The sequence below is a fragment of the Leptopilina heterotoma genome, unplaced genomic scaffold (genome assembly GCF_015476425.1).
Source record: "Leptopilina heterotoma isolate Lh14 unplaced genomic scaffold, ASM1547642v1 Lhet_45, whole genome shotgun sequence".
NCBI lineage: Eukaryota > Metazoa > Arthropoda > Insecta > Hymenoptera > Figitidae > Leptopilina > Leptopilina heterotoma.
The window spans coordinates 2,202,571-2,216,831 of record NW_025111086.1 but is presented as its reverse complement, the minus strand read 5'-3'; the positions used below and the strand labels follow the sequence as shown (position 1 = coordinate 2,216,831).

Genomic DNA, 14,261 nt, shown 5'->3' with positions numbered 1-14,261 from the left:
ATTTTTTTCACTTTTTTTATTTGTTTTTTTTTATTTATTTTGACACTGGCTCTAAATTTAATTAGTAAACAATCTAATTTGAATTAGTAATTGACTTCTTGCTTTTTTACTAATAATTTTATATTAATTATAAGTATTATAATTATAAGTATTAATTATAATTATAAGTATTATAATTATAAGTATTAATTATAAGTATTATAATTATAAGTATTAATTATAAGTATTAATTATAAGTATTATAATTATAAGTATTAATTATAAGTTATAATTTATATATATTATTTTTGTTATCTTTTTTTTTGTAAAATAAGAAAATAATTATAAGTAGTGTTGGTCACTTATAGTCAGACGAAAATCGTTTTTTTTCAGAAGAAAATAGAGGTGAAAATATTAATAAATAATAAAGTGATAAACAATTAAAATCCACTTTTTAAAATAAAAAAATAAGTATAAGTAGTATAGGTCAATTATAGTCAGACAAAAATCGTATTTTCATTTTTAAAAATGTAGAAAAAATAGCGAAAGAAAAATATAGATAGAAACGTAATTTTTATCTAGTTTTTACTTTTTAATGAAAAAATAATTCTTCAGTAGTAGTGGTCGATTATAGTCAGACGTAAAACTTAATTTCAATAAAATAAACCTAGAGGAACAAGAAGCATTAAAAATATAGTTTATTGTATAACAGAATAATAATATTAATTAATAATTTGTTAGTAGAAAACAAGTTTTCAGTAGTAGGAGTCAATTATAGTCAGACAAAAAAATCTGTCAATTTATTCCTTTTAATTTAAGTAATTTCGCAGTAAAAATACAGAAAGAATTATATTCATCGTTACTTTTTATAAGAAATCTTTTATACTTTAATTGCTCGAATTTTCAGTAGTATAGGTCGATTTTAGTCAGACAAATACATTAATTTGCATTAATAAAATTTTATAGAAGAATATTTTCATTTTTTTTCTCAAAAAAAAAAAAATGTGCAAAACTGTGAAATTGGCTATTTTTTGTCAAACTTCAAAGCCAAAAAAACTTCACGAAGACCATGCTAAATTTAAAAATTTTTCCAACTACTTTTTTATGGAAAAAAAAGTTTCTAGTACTACTGGTCAATTAGTAATTAATTATTAATTTAATTATTTAATTATTTAATTATTTTATAATTTTTAATTTTCTAAAATAAATAAGTGCGGAAATAATTGAAATATACTTCTAATAACGAATGTAGAATAATACGAAATATAAAAATAAAATAGAAATAATAAAATAAGAATAATAAAATAAAAAAAAAATAATAAGAATAATAAAATAAAAAAAATAATAAGAATAATAAAATAAAAAAAATAATAAGAATAATAATATTATTAAAAAAAAATAGTAAAATGCCAAATAAATAAAAATAAATTTTTTCATCAATTAACAGCAGTTTTCTATTGTAAATGAAAAAACAGAAAATCTCATTTTCTAAAGCAATTTAATTTTCGTTAATTAAACGTATACTTTATTTGCAATTAGAAATTATTGTTCCACGATTGTCGCAAGAATAGAAAAAGCATGTTTTAGAAATTCATTACACACGACTTTTAAGTAAATTAACAGATTTCTGATAACATTTGGCCGGTTAAGTGTTCAAGTAAAAGTTTATTTTATTATTTCTTTTTTTTGCAAAGCAATTCTTTCGAATTTTTTTTTTATCTCTTTCTTTTTAGTCGTACAAACATCCTTTATAATCAAGTTGAATGGAAGTCAGTAGATTAGTAATCGTTAAGAGAAAACTCGATTCGTTACTTTACCTGACGACGACGATATAGAACTTATCTGCGAGAGAGTACCGTTTTCGTATCAATTCGAAACTTTCAAGAATAATTCCAAACTGTGTCCTCAATTTTTTGTTTTTTTTTATTTTACGCGCCAAGTTTCACTTCACATATCTATCAATTTTTCCAATTTTTTTTTTTGTCTTTTCTTTTTGAAAAAAGCGGAAATAGACATAATATCTATTAACTCGAGTGTAAAATCTTGCACACGGCAAAAAAAATTGAAGGAAAAATATTCTCCGGTTTGGTGAAATTTTATATATGTGAGAAAATTAGAGAGAAAAATATTTTTCTGGTTAAATAAATAATAAACGAATAAATGAAAAAATAAATAAATCAATAAATAACTAAATAAATAAATAAATATGTTAATTAATTAATTTCTGCTCTGTTTGAAAAAATTCCAAATCGACAAAAAAATTAATAAAAATTATTTTTATTCTTTTATTTATTTATTCTTTTGTTTATTTTATTCTTTTGAAGAAATAAATAAACAATTAAAGGAAAAAATAAAGAAGTTAGTTAATAAATTTCTGCTCTATTTAGAAAAATTTCAAATCGACAGATAAATTAATAAAAATTGTTTTTATTCTTTCGTTCAATTTTAATTTATTTAATAAATATACTGATTAATAAATTAAACAATTAATTAACTCAATAATAAATTTAGTTACTAAATATCATTTAATGATTGTAATAATTAATTAGTTATATTTTCGAACTTTATGAAAAAGTGATTACCTATTTAATTTTTATTATTATTTTCTATTATTATTTTCTATTAATTAATTTATAATTTAATTTATTTATGTTTTTGATTATTTAAAATTTTATTATTATTATTTCCATATTACTATCGATTGCAAAAATATTGACAAATATATAAATCGAGATATAAATATTGAATAAATGAATTAAATATTGACAAATAGATTTAACTATATTTTTATTTCTATTTTCACCTATTTTCTATTTTCTTCAAAATCATTTGGTTAATGAAAAATACGCTTTTCGTCTGACTACAATTGACCTATACTACTTATACTTATTTTCTTATTATTTTAAAAAGTCGATAAAAATTGTTTATAAATTTTTGTTCATATTTTCAATATTATTTTCTTCGGCAAAATTTGTTTAATATAAATTCTATTTTCGTCTGAGTATAATTGACCTATACTACTTATAATTATTTTCTTATTTTAAAAACTGAATTAAAATTATTTTTAACTATATTTTTATTGATATTTTCATTCCTAGTTTCTTACGAAAAATGTGTTTAATAAAAAATATTATTTTCGTCTGACTATAATGGACCTATACTACTGAAAATTAAAATAACTAAAAATAAAAATGGATTTTTATTAAAATTTAAAAAAAAATCGATAAATATTGTTATAAACTTTTTCGCTATTGTAATTTTTCAACAAAAAAAAAATTTTTTTTTAATAATAGTTTGTAATTGTCTGACTATAGTTGGCTACAACTACTGAAAATTTCAATTTCGCCTTTTTGCACATTTTACATTTAATTCGAAATTTTCTATTTTATCGTCATGCTAAAAGTTGATAGAAATTATAAAGAGAGAAGATTATAGAGAATTTAAATTTCAACAAAAAATTATTGTCTGATCAAAAATGTCTTTCACTACTTCAAATTTCTTAGTGCCGCTGTCGGTTAAAAAGGATTTCCACGATCAGTTATATACTTTCACTTACTGACTTCAATGCAAGATCGTTTGGCGTCGCCACTAACTTGATATTTGGATAATAATTTTCTACCTTTTTTCAGATAAAAAAAATTTATGTTTAAAATTAAATTAAAGTTAGAAATTTTCTAGAAATTAGTTTCTGATTTAAAAATTATTTTGTATCAAGTGACAAAAATTGTTTTTTAATCGTAGATTTCTGAATTACCAACAGTGTTTTATCGATCTATGTCGGTAAGTAACGATCATTGATAAATTTATCATCGATCTCACACTCTCGTTATCCCCGGTCGGTAAAATCGGAAACTGTATTTTACATTTGAAATCGTTACTGTTAATCGGTAACTAATTACAATTTTCGTCTTTTTTAAAAACAAAAAATAAATTTATTTTTACTTTTAATTTTTATTTTTTATTAGGCTCACTTACTTTTTTTTTATATTTACTTTATTTTTTTCTTTACTTTATTTTTTTCTTTACTTTATTTTTTTCTTTACTTTCTTTATTTTATTTACTTTCTTTATTATCATTATTTTCTTTGTTTTCTTTATTTTCTTTATTTTTTTATTTTCTTTAGTTTCTTTATTTTCCTTATTTTCATTATTTTCTTTATTTTGTTTACTTACTTTATTTCCTTTATTTTCTTTACTTTCTTTATTTTTTAAATTTTCTTTATTTTCCTTATTTTCTTTATTTTATTTACTTTTTTTATTTTCTTTATTCTCTTTATTTTCTTAAATTTCTTTATTTCTATTATTTTCTTTACTTTCTTCATTTTTTATATTTTCATTATTTTCTTTACTGTCTTTACTTTCTTTATTTTTTTACTGTCTTTATTTTCTTTAATTTCTTTATTTCCTTTACTTTCTTTATTTTCCTTATTTTCTTTATTTTATTTACTGTCTTTATTTTCTTTATTTCCTTTATTTTCTTTATTTTCTTTATTTTTATAGTTGATTTATTTTATTATTTTTATTAAATAATTTATTTATTTATTTTGTTATTATTACTTATCTATCATTAATTCTCTCTACTTTTTAAACTAAAACAAAATTCTTTAAGCGATTAATTAAAAATTTGAAACGAAATAAATGTAAATAAATAAGTTAACATTTTTTGAATTCAACTATAATTACATAATTTTTCAAAGTAAAATTAACATTTTTTTTATTAAAAAATTAGACGATTTTCTACCAAACTCAAAATTTTTTAAGCGTTTAATAAAATCGACGAATTTTTTTTAACCGAAAACAATTTTAATATAAAGAAATTTATATTTTTGAACAAAATAAACATTTTCTTTTAACTAAATCAAAAATTTATAAATAATTTAAACGCCTTTAAAACGTTAGCTTTTATAAAAACGTTTTTTATATTCAGTTTATTTTTATCGAAAATAAAGAAAAAATTTATTTTGGAAGAAAAAATCAGGGAATGTTAATTTTTTGTTTAAAAGTTAATTTTAAAAACGTCAAGTTTTTAAAATTAACTTTTAAACAAAAAATTAATATTCCCTGATTTTTTCTTCTAAAATTAAAATTTTTTTTTGAGTTTTTAGTTAATTTTAAAAACGTCAAGTTTTTAAAATTAACTGATTTTTTTCCTGATTTTTTTCTTCCAAAATTAAAATTTTTTTTTGAGTTTTTAGTTAATTTTAAAAACGTCAAGTTTTTAAAATTAACTTTTAAACAAAAAATTAACATTCCCTGATTTTTTCTTCTAAAATTAAAATTTTTTTTTGAGTTTTTAGTTAATTTTAAAAACGTCAAGTTTTTAAAATTAACTGATTTTTTTCCTGATTTTTTTCTTCCAAAATTAAAATTTTTTTTTGAGTTTTTAGTTAATTTTAAAAACGTCAAGTTTTTAAAATTAACTTTTAAACAAAAAATTAACATTCCCTGATTTTTTCTTTCAAAATTAAATTTTTTTTTTTGAATTTCAATAAAAATAAACTGAATATAAAAAATCAAAATAAAAAAAAAAAACGATTTTATATATAATATATATAGAGAGTCATCGTTCACCCCATGAACTTTTAGGAAATATAAATATAGAAATGATTGAAACTAATATGAGAAACCGACCAGTGAAAGTAATCAGCGAATAACAAACGACCAGCTTCTTCTCCATTAATTTCTTATTATTTATTATTGAAAATTCTACAACCTTCCCATGAATATGATACCGAATAGGTAAGGGATCAAAGAGTAATATTAATGACAGTTTATCGGCTACGTCTTCGACGTGTGTGTTTCGAGTGAGAGAAGGAATTTAAATCTATTCGTCTTTAAAATAATAATAACAATGAAAAAAAATAATAATAATAATAATAATAATAATATAAATAAATAATAATAATAATAATAATAATAATAATAATATATGTATAATATGAAGAAGATAAAGGACCTTCAAAGATCAACTACATAATATCTGATCTTTATTTCTCAGTCTCGAGATATCTCTATAATTTATACGAAATCAACTATTCTTTTTTCTTCATTGTTATTATTATGTGATTGTTTGCAAAACTTAAATTTTTGACAAGCTTGACAGATGCTCAATGAGTCGTGAAAAAAAAGAGAAACCCACGAAAGTGTTGACTATATCAGGCGACACATTTCAATTTCTCAAGGGCAATTCCCCTTCCTGCCCCCTCTCACTCACTCTCTTTTTTTTCTCTCTTTAAATTTCGAAAAAAAAAATTTCGGTATTTAATTTTGATAAACTAATTTATATAAATTAATTTATTAGTAATTAATCAAGTTTATAATATTCATATTATAATTTTTCGATTTTTATTAAAAGTATATTTCATTTATTTTATTTTACTACTTTTGCAAATTTATATTAATTATATTAATTATATTAATTATATTTGAATGAAAATGATTAATGTAAAATTAAAAAATAAAAATTCTTGCACTCACCATGGACGTGAAGTAGAACTTTTCGAATTCCCTCTCGTGGTCTCGTGCGATTGTATGTGTCGAAGCCGCGTGTTGAGCGTGTTTCGAAAGAATGTCTTCACCTTTTTTGCAAAGCCAGGACAAAATCTGCAAAACAATAAAAAAAAGAAAATGGTCAGAAATAAATTCTTTCGGATCAAAAAACTCGATTCTTAATTAAAAGTTATTTGTTTTACACACTAAAAATTGTAGTCGTTTTACTTTCATTTAATTTTAATGTAAAAAAATTGATAATTAATTAATTAAATTAATTAATGACAATTTAATAAAAATTAATTATAATTTAATAATTATCAAGTATAATTAAATATTTATTAATTATAATTTGATAAATTGTAATTAAAAATCTATTAATTATTAATTATAATATAATAAATTGTAATTAAATATCTATTGATTATAATTTAAGGAGAAATTAATAATTATTAATTAGAATTTAATGAGAATTTAATAATAATTGTTTATCAATTATTTATCAATAATTTACTCAAACTGAATATAATAGAATTTGAACGCACCACTGATATTTATACTGTGACAATTCTATCTCATTTACGAGAGAGTTTTTTCTCCATCTGAACGGAATTTTTGCGAACTATTTTGGCGCGTAATTCAAATTTAAAGAAAGAAACAAAAAATAATTCAAAAAATTAAATTGAATTCAAACGATAAAATTATTAAAACAAAGCTTCCTCCACTAGGAAGCAAATAGAAAATGAATTGTTTAATAATTATTATTTATAATTTAATGGTAATATGATAATTATTAATTACTAGCAACAATTCTAATTTCTTACTTACTTTTTAAAATAAAATTATCAATTTTAAACATTTTTAATTCAAATTTTTGTTGAAAATACTAAAAACATTCAATTTTTGAGAAATTACAAATAATTGGAAAAATTCAATTATTTATTTATTTTCAAAAAAAAAAATATGGATTATGTTCAAAATTAAAAAAAAAATTCTCGTCAAAATCCCAATAAATTAACTTTAGAATTAATTAAATTCTCCTCTGAAATTCAATTACTTTTAAAAATTTTATTAAAATTCTTGTGAAAATTAAAATTTCAATTAATTTCAAAAATTTTAATAAAACTCTTGTCAAAATTTCAATTATTTTCAAAAATTTTTCGCATTTCAATGATTTTCAGAATTCTACTATTTAAATAAAATTTTTCAAAAAAAAAATTCAATTAATTAAAAAAATTTTTAATAAAATTTTACCCACACAAAGAATTAATTATTTTCATACAACAATAAAAATTTCACATGAATTCAATTATTTATAAAATTTGTTTACAACTTTCTTCGCAATAATTCAATTATTTTCATGAATAACAAAATTTTTTTCATGGAATTCAATTATTTTCATAAATAACAAAATTTTTTTCATAGAATTCAATTATTTTCATAAACAACAAAATTTTTTTCATGGAATTCAATTATTTTCGTAAATAACAAAATTTTTTTCATGGAATTCAATTATTTTCATAAATAACAAAATTTTTTTATAGAATTCAATTATTTTCATAAATAACAAAATTTTTTTTTTATAGAATTGAATTATTTTCATAAATAACAAAATTTTTTTCATGGAATTCAATTATTTTCATAAATAACAAAATTTTTGTTATGGAATTCAATTATTTTCATAAATAACACAATAATTTTTTTGAATTCAATTATTTTCATGAATAAAAAATTTTTTTTATAGAATTCAATTATTTTGATAAATAAAAAATTTTTTTTAATGGAATCCAATTATTTTCATAAAAAATAATTAAAAATTCTAGAAAATAATAATTTTGAAAATTATTAATGATAATAATGAAAATAATTTTGAAGAATTTACAGTAACAATATTATTATGATATAAAATAATTATTTTATTACTCGTTAATTATTAATTATTATAAGTTATTGATGTTTTTGAATAATTTTTCAATTTAAGAAATTCGTAAATAAATGTAACAGAACATTTTTTTAAATAAATTTTTTCTCTTTATTTTCTAAAAATTTAAAATAATTTAATAATTAACAATTTTCTTTAATATTTTTATGAGAATAAAAATGTGAGAAAAATTTTATATAATTTAGATCAGTAAAACGAAATCTGTTATATAAAAAAGCACATAATAAACAAAATTTATTGGTTAATCATAATTTTTTAAAAGTTTTTTATTGATGTCTAATAAATTTTAATTGTTTGTTTAAATTTAAATTTTAATTGATATTGTTTAACTTTTGGCATTTTCTTCAGGACAGGAAAATGAATAAATATAAATGAATAAATGAATATAAATAACATTTAATTAATTGAATTAAAATTGTCAGAATAGATTTGTATGTAAATATTTAAAATAAAAATTGTAATTTTCTTTTAAAAGAACTTAAAGTTAACAAATTGTGAACAAGTATAAAAATTAATAATTTAAGAATAAGTATATTATTTTATAAATTAAATAAATTCTGATGAGGAGAAACCGGTACCGTTTTCGAAACGTTAATTAAATGTTATAAACATTTTCCTAAAAAAATACAAAAAAAAATAATATAATTTTTTTCAAATTTTCTAATTTCAAATATTATTTTATTATAAATGTTATAAATCATGAAAAAATACCTATTTTCGATTTGTCAAACAATATTTTTTAAAGAAAAAAAAAAACAAAAGCATACATAAAAAATAACTTCAAAGTGTGGACAGACATGAAATACGAAGATATATTTAATTATTTAAGGAAAATTTAATAATTATTAATTGTTATTTAATAAGAATTTAATGATAATTATTAACCGGAAAATACCTAAAAATAAACATAACAGACTCTCAACGCATCACTGGTACTTATATTGCAACAATTCTATCTCACTTGTGAGAGAGTTTTGTCGCCATCTGAACGGTAACTTCGAGAACTATTTTGGCGCGTAATTCAAATTTACCGAAACAAAAAAAGACTAATTCGCTTTCTACTATTAATTCAATACTTAAATTCGTCACTTGGCAATTGGTTTCGATATTTACAATACTCTACTCAATATTGGCAAAGCTATTTTAATCCCTAGGGAAAAAATAACCACGTCATGTAGATTATATTTTTTTTTTGGTTTTTTTCTAAAAATTTCCTTTAACAATTTATTTTCAAGAGAAAACTCTCTCGAATGATGATTTGCAGTAAAGAAAATCGCACACACAATCACGTATCGCACAAATTACGAATGCAAAAGTGAAGAAATAAAAAGAAGACGAAGAAAAAATTGCAAGAGGGCGTAACAATTCAGACGCGCGCCCTCAAGGCGTATAATTGCAGAAATTCGGGTCGATTTGCGAGCAAGTGCGCATCTCTCTCTCTCTCTCTCTTTCATATATGTATAGTTGTAACGAGGAAGAACAGAAACCCAAGTGCTTAATTAGATCGCATTTGGCGCTATTAATCATCCGACAGGTTTCGCGATTACACACAAAGAGAAAGAGAGGATGGGAGAAAAAAATCAAGGCGAATAATTAAGGGGCGCGCATCACCAGAGAGTGTGATGAAGAATAAAATAAGAAAAGGCGGAGGAAGATCCAAGAGAGAGAGAGAGAGACAAAGGAGGGAAGTTGTTCTTTTTCGATTCACACAAGACTAAGGGGGAGGTCTTTTGATGATCATGAGTAACGTCTTCGTGAAGCCCGAGGGGCTTTTTTGGCAAAGAGTTTCCTCTCTTTGCATGATTCAATGTATGTGAAGAGACGCCATCTTGCGTGAGAATGAGGGATAAAGATCGGCCAAAAAAAGACCGAAGGCGAAAGAGAGAGGAAGCGAGAGTTCGATTATAAAGTTAACCATTCGGGTTATTCGGGTCACTGGGGCATGTTAAGAATCCCAAGAGTAGTGATCCTCTCTGAACAAGTATGTATATGCATCTCAACATCATCAGTTATAGACTAAGCTATAGATGTATATACTTGGAATCCCTTGCAGCATCCGTGCTGTGCGAATCTGCGAACATGACCTCCTCCCGCGCTATGAGACTCAATCTCGCGCCTTTTTCTCTCTTTTTTCCTTTTTTGCTTGCAAAAAACTTGATCTTCAACATCCCAACGGCACTTTGCAGCCACGCGACTTGTCTACAAGACGATTTTCAATTTCGAATAAAAATAAAAAAACATTAGTTTGGTTTCCCAAACTAATGTTTTTTTATGTAAAATAATAATTAAGAGTTGAATCGTTGACTCTTGAAGTGAGCGAAAAGGTGTGTCGTTAAAGGGAAAAAGTTCGGAGAGAAAGAGATTGAGAAAAGAAAGAAGAGAAGTGACAGAATTTAAGGGAAAAAATTTAGATCCTCACTGTAACGATGCTCAGTGATGAGTGAGACGCTCCACTCCCGGGAGCGTGGTATTTATACTCGTGCTTAGGTGGCGCGCGATTGGTCAGTCAAGCGCCGGCGGGGTCGCGGTAGTGGGGGAGAACGACTCTGATTGGTGCGCGCTCTTCCACTCTCTACGTGGCGCGACTCTTTCTTTTGCTCTTTTTCTTTTTAGAAAGAATTTTTACTCGTTACTTTCCGGAAATGTTTAATAGAAACGAATTGAGGCAATAAAGAAAGCATCGCAGTAACTAGAGTGAAATACAAAAAGAAATAAAAGGAGGGGGAAATGAGAAATTAAAAAAAGTAGAAGAAGTGGGAAAAGAAGATATTAAGTAAGATTACGAAGAATATAAAAAATAAATGGATAACAATAAGAAAATAAATACTTCCTCTATGAGGAAGTAATATAAAAAAATAGATAAATGAATATAAAAAAGTATAAAAGTAAATATAGACAAATAGAAAAATAGAAAAAAGTATATATAAAAACAGAAAAATAAATAAAAGTATAAAAGTAAAGAAACAATAGTAGATAAGTAAAATAAATAAAAATACAAAAGTATTTGTAAAAATAAATAATAAAAACAAAAACTACATGATAGTAGAGAAGTAGAACAAGTGAAAATACAAAAATAAATAAAAGTAAATAAATAAAAATAGAAAAATGAATAAAAATACAAAAGTAAAAAAATAAATAAAAGTAGAGAAGTAGAACAAATAATAATGCAAAAATATAATATATAAAAATACGAAAATAAAGAAATAAATAAAAATACAGAAGGAAAACAAATAAAAAAACGAAAATAAATAAAAATACAGAAGAAAAAGAATAAAAAATACGAAAATAAAGAAATAAATAAAAATAAAGAAGGAAAACAAATAAAAAAAACGAAAGTAAATGAAAATACAGAAGAAAAAGAATAAAAAATACGAAAATAAAGAAATAAATAAAAATACAGAAGGAAAACAAATAAAAAAAACGAAAATAAATAAAAATACAGAAGAAAAACTAAAATAAATAAAAATAGAAAATAAAAAAATACGAAAATAAAGAAATAACTAATAATACAGAAGTAAAACAAATAAAAAAACCAAAATAAAATAGAGAAATAAATAATAATACAGAAGAAAAACAAATAAAAAAACAATAAATAAAAATAGAAAAAGAAAATAAAAAAAGACGAAAATGAAGAAACAAATAAGAATACAAAAAAATAAATTGAAAAAAAAGGGAAACTAAAATAGAGAAATAAATAAAAACAAGAAAAGAATGAACTTGGATTCTAATTGATCTAACGAAACTCGTAAATTCATACATATAATGGATCAATGTGTTGACAAGAGATTTTCTCCGATATGTTGGCACAGTGTAAAAGCGTAACTGATTCAGTGAAACGATTTTCCGGAGTCATAAACATATCTTAAGGTCAGTTAAGTGTTTTCCCTCGTAGCAATTAGAAATCAATTTCATTACGCGCCTAATGTATATTTCAAATATCAATGAAATATTTCTTTCTCTCTCTCTCTCTCACTCTTTCTCTCCACGCGAAAGTAAATATCAAATACGAATTAAAAAAAATGAAGAAAAAAATTTATCGTACAATCGGATCTGTCTTCACTTCGATAATGAAACGATAGTTTAAAACAACAGGTTTTTAATATATACTGGAGTTTAATAAATATTAAATATTACACGAAAAGGAATAAAAAAAACAAGAAGAAGTAAAAAGCAGTAAACAAATGCATTCAAAAATATATTATAATGAATAATTTAATAACTGGTCGATAAATGAATAAAGTAGCTAATAAGTGAGATGAATAGTTGAGAAATTAAGTGAATAAATAACAAATAAGAAATTAGCTGAAAAATGAGATAAATATAAAAAAATGTAAATAAATATAAATAAAAAAATACTGTTTAGTAATTAATAAGAAAATAAATAAACTAGATTACAAAAGAGATGATGAAATAAATTATTAAGAAATTTACTAAAAAATAAATAAACAAATTAAGTGGTAGCAATAAATTAGCAACAATTTATTTAGTTAAATAATTAAATAGTTTGATAATTAATCAACGAATGAATAAACAAATTAGCTGCGAAATGATATTGCTTTGTAACTAATTCAATAACTAAACAAATAGATAAACAAATTAGTAAATAAATCAGGAAATTAAATAAATAATATAACAATTGATTAATAAATAAATAAACAATTTGTTAATAATTAAGTAAATAATTAACAAATAAATAAACAATTTGCTAATAATTTAGTAAATAATTAACAAATAAATAAACAATTTGCTAATAATTTAGTAAATAATTAACAAATTTATAAACAAATTAGTTAAGAAATGAAATAGGAAAATTAATAATTAAATAATCAACAGACAATAAACAAAATAGCCAGTAAATCACAAAATTAAATAAATAATAAACTAATTAATCAACAAGTAAATGAACAATTTGCTAATAAATTAGACAAGTAAATAGTTCAGTAATTAATCAATAAATAAACAAACTAAGCAATAAATTAGATAATTAAATAAATAATTTAGTAGTTAATGTTTTAAATAATCAACAAATAGATAAACAAATTAGTAAATAAATCAGAAAATTAAATAAATAATATGATAATTTATCAACAAATAAATTCAATTTGCTAATAAATTAGCTAAATATTTACATAAATAATTTAGTAAATAATTAACAAATTTATAAACAAGTAAATTAAGAAATAAAATAAGAAAATTAATAATAAAATAATCAACAGACAATAAACAAAATAGCTAGTCAATCACGAAATTAAATAAATAATAAAATAATTATTCAAAAAATAAATAAATAATTTGCTAATAAATTAGACAAATAAATGAATCAGTAATTAATCAACAAATAAATAAACAAATTAGCTAATAATTAAGATAATTATAGAAATATTAAAGTTAGTTAATAAATAATAAATATAGTAAATTAATAAACAAATTAGTTAATAATTAAGAGACTAATTTATGATCTATTTTAAATCGCGGGATCTTACGTTGTAAATAAATAAATAAATAAATAAATAAGCTAATTTGATAATGAATTAGACAAATAAATAATTCAGTAATTAATCAACAAATTAATAAACAAATCGACTAATATATCTGACAACTCGTCTGACAATTAAATAAATAATTCAGGAAATAATCAACAAATAGATAAACAAATTACCTAATAAAGTAGATAACAAAATAAAATCAAACTAAATAATGAATCAAGTAATTCACAAATAATTCATGTTATCAACAAATAATTAAACTAATTAGCCAATAACGCGGTTAATTAAACAATTAACCAAATCAGCAAATGAATCGAAAAATTAAGATTTTTCGCACATCTGAAATATTTTAATGAATTTTTTTTT

The 14,261-nt window shown here is 21.3% G+C and overlaps 1 protein-coding gene across 1 annotated transcript in view; it reads right to left on the bottom strand.

Annotated features, from left to right (window-relative positions):
• LOC122507149 overlaps positions 1 to 14,261 on the bottom strand; it is a 614,585-nt gene that overhangs the window by 96,517 nt on the left and 503,807 nt on the right. Inside the window, exon 13 of the mRNA XM_043619714.1 lies at positions 6,456 to 6,581. Within this exon, the coding sequence (XP_043475649.1) occupies positions 6,456 to 6,581 (126 nt within the window). The remainder of the gene's footprint in view (positions 1 to 6,455; positions 6,582 to 14,261) is intronic.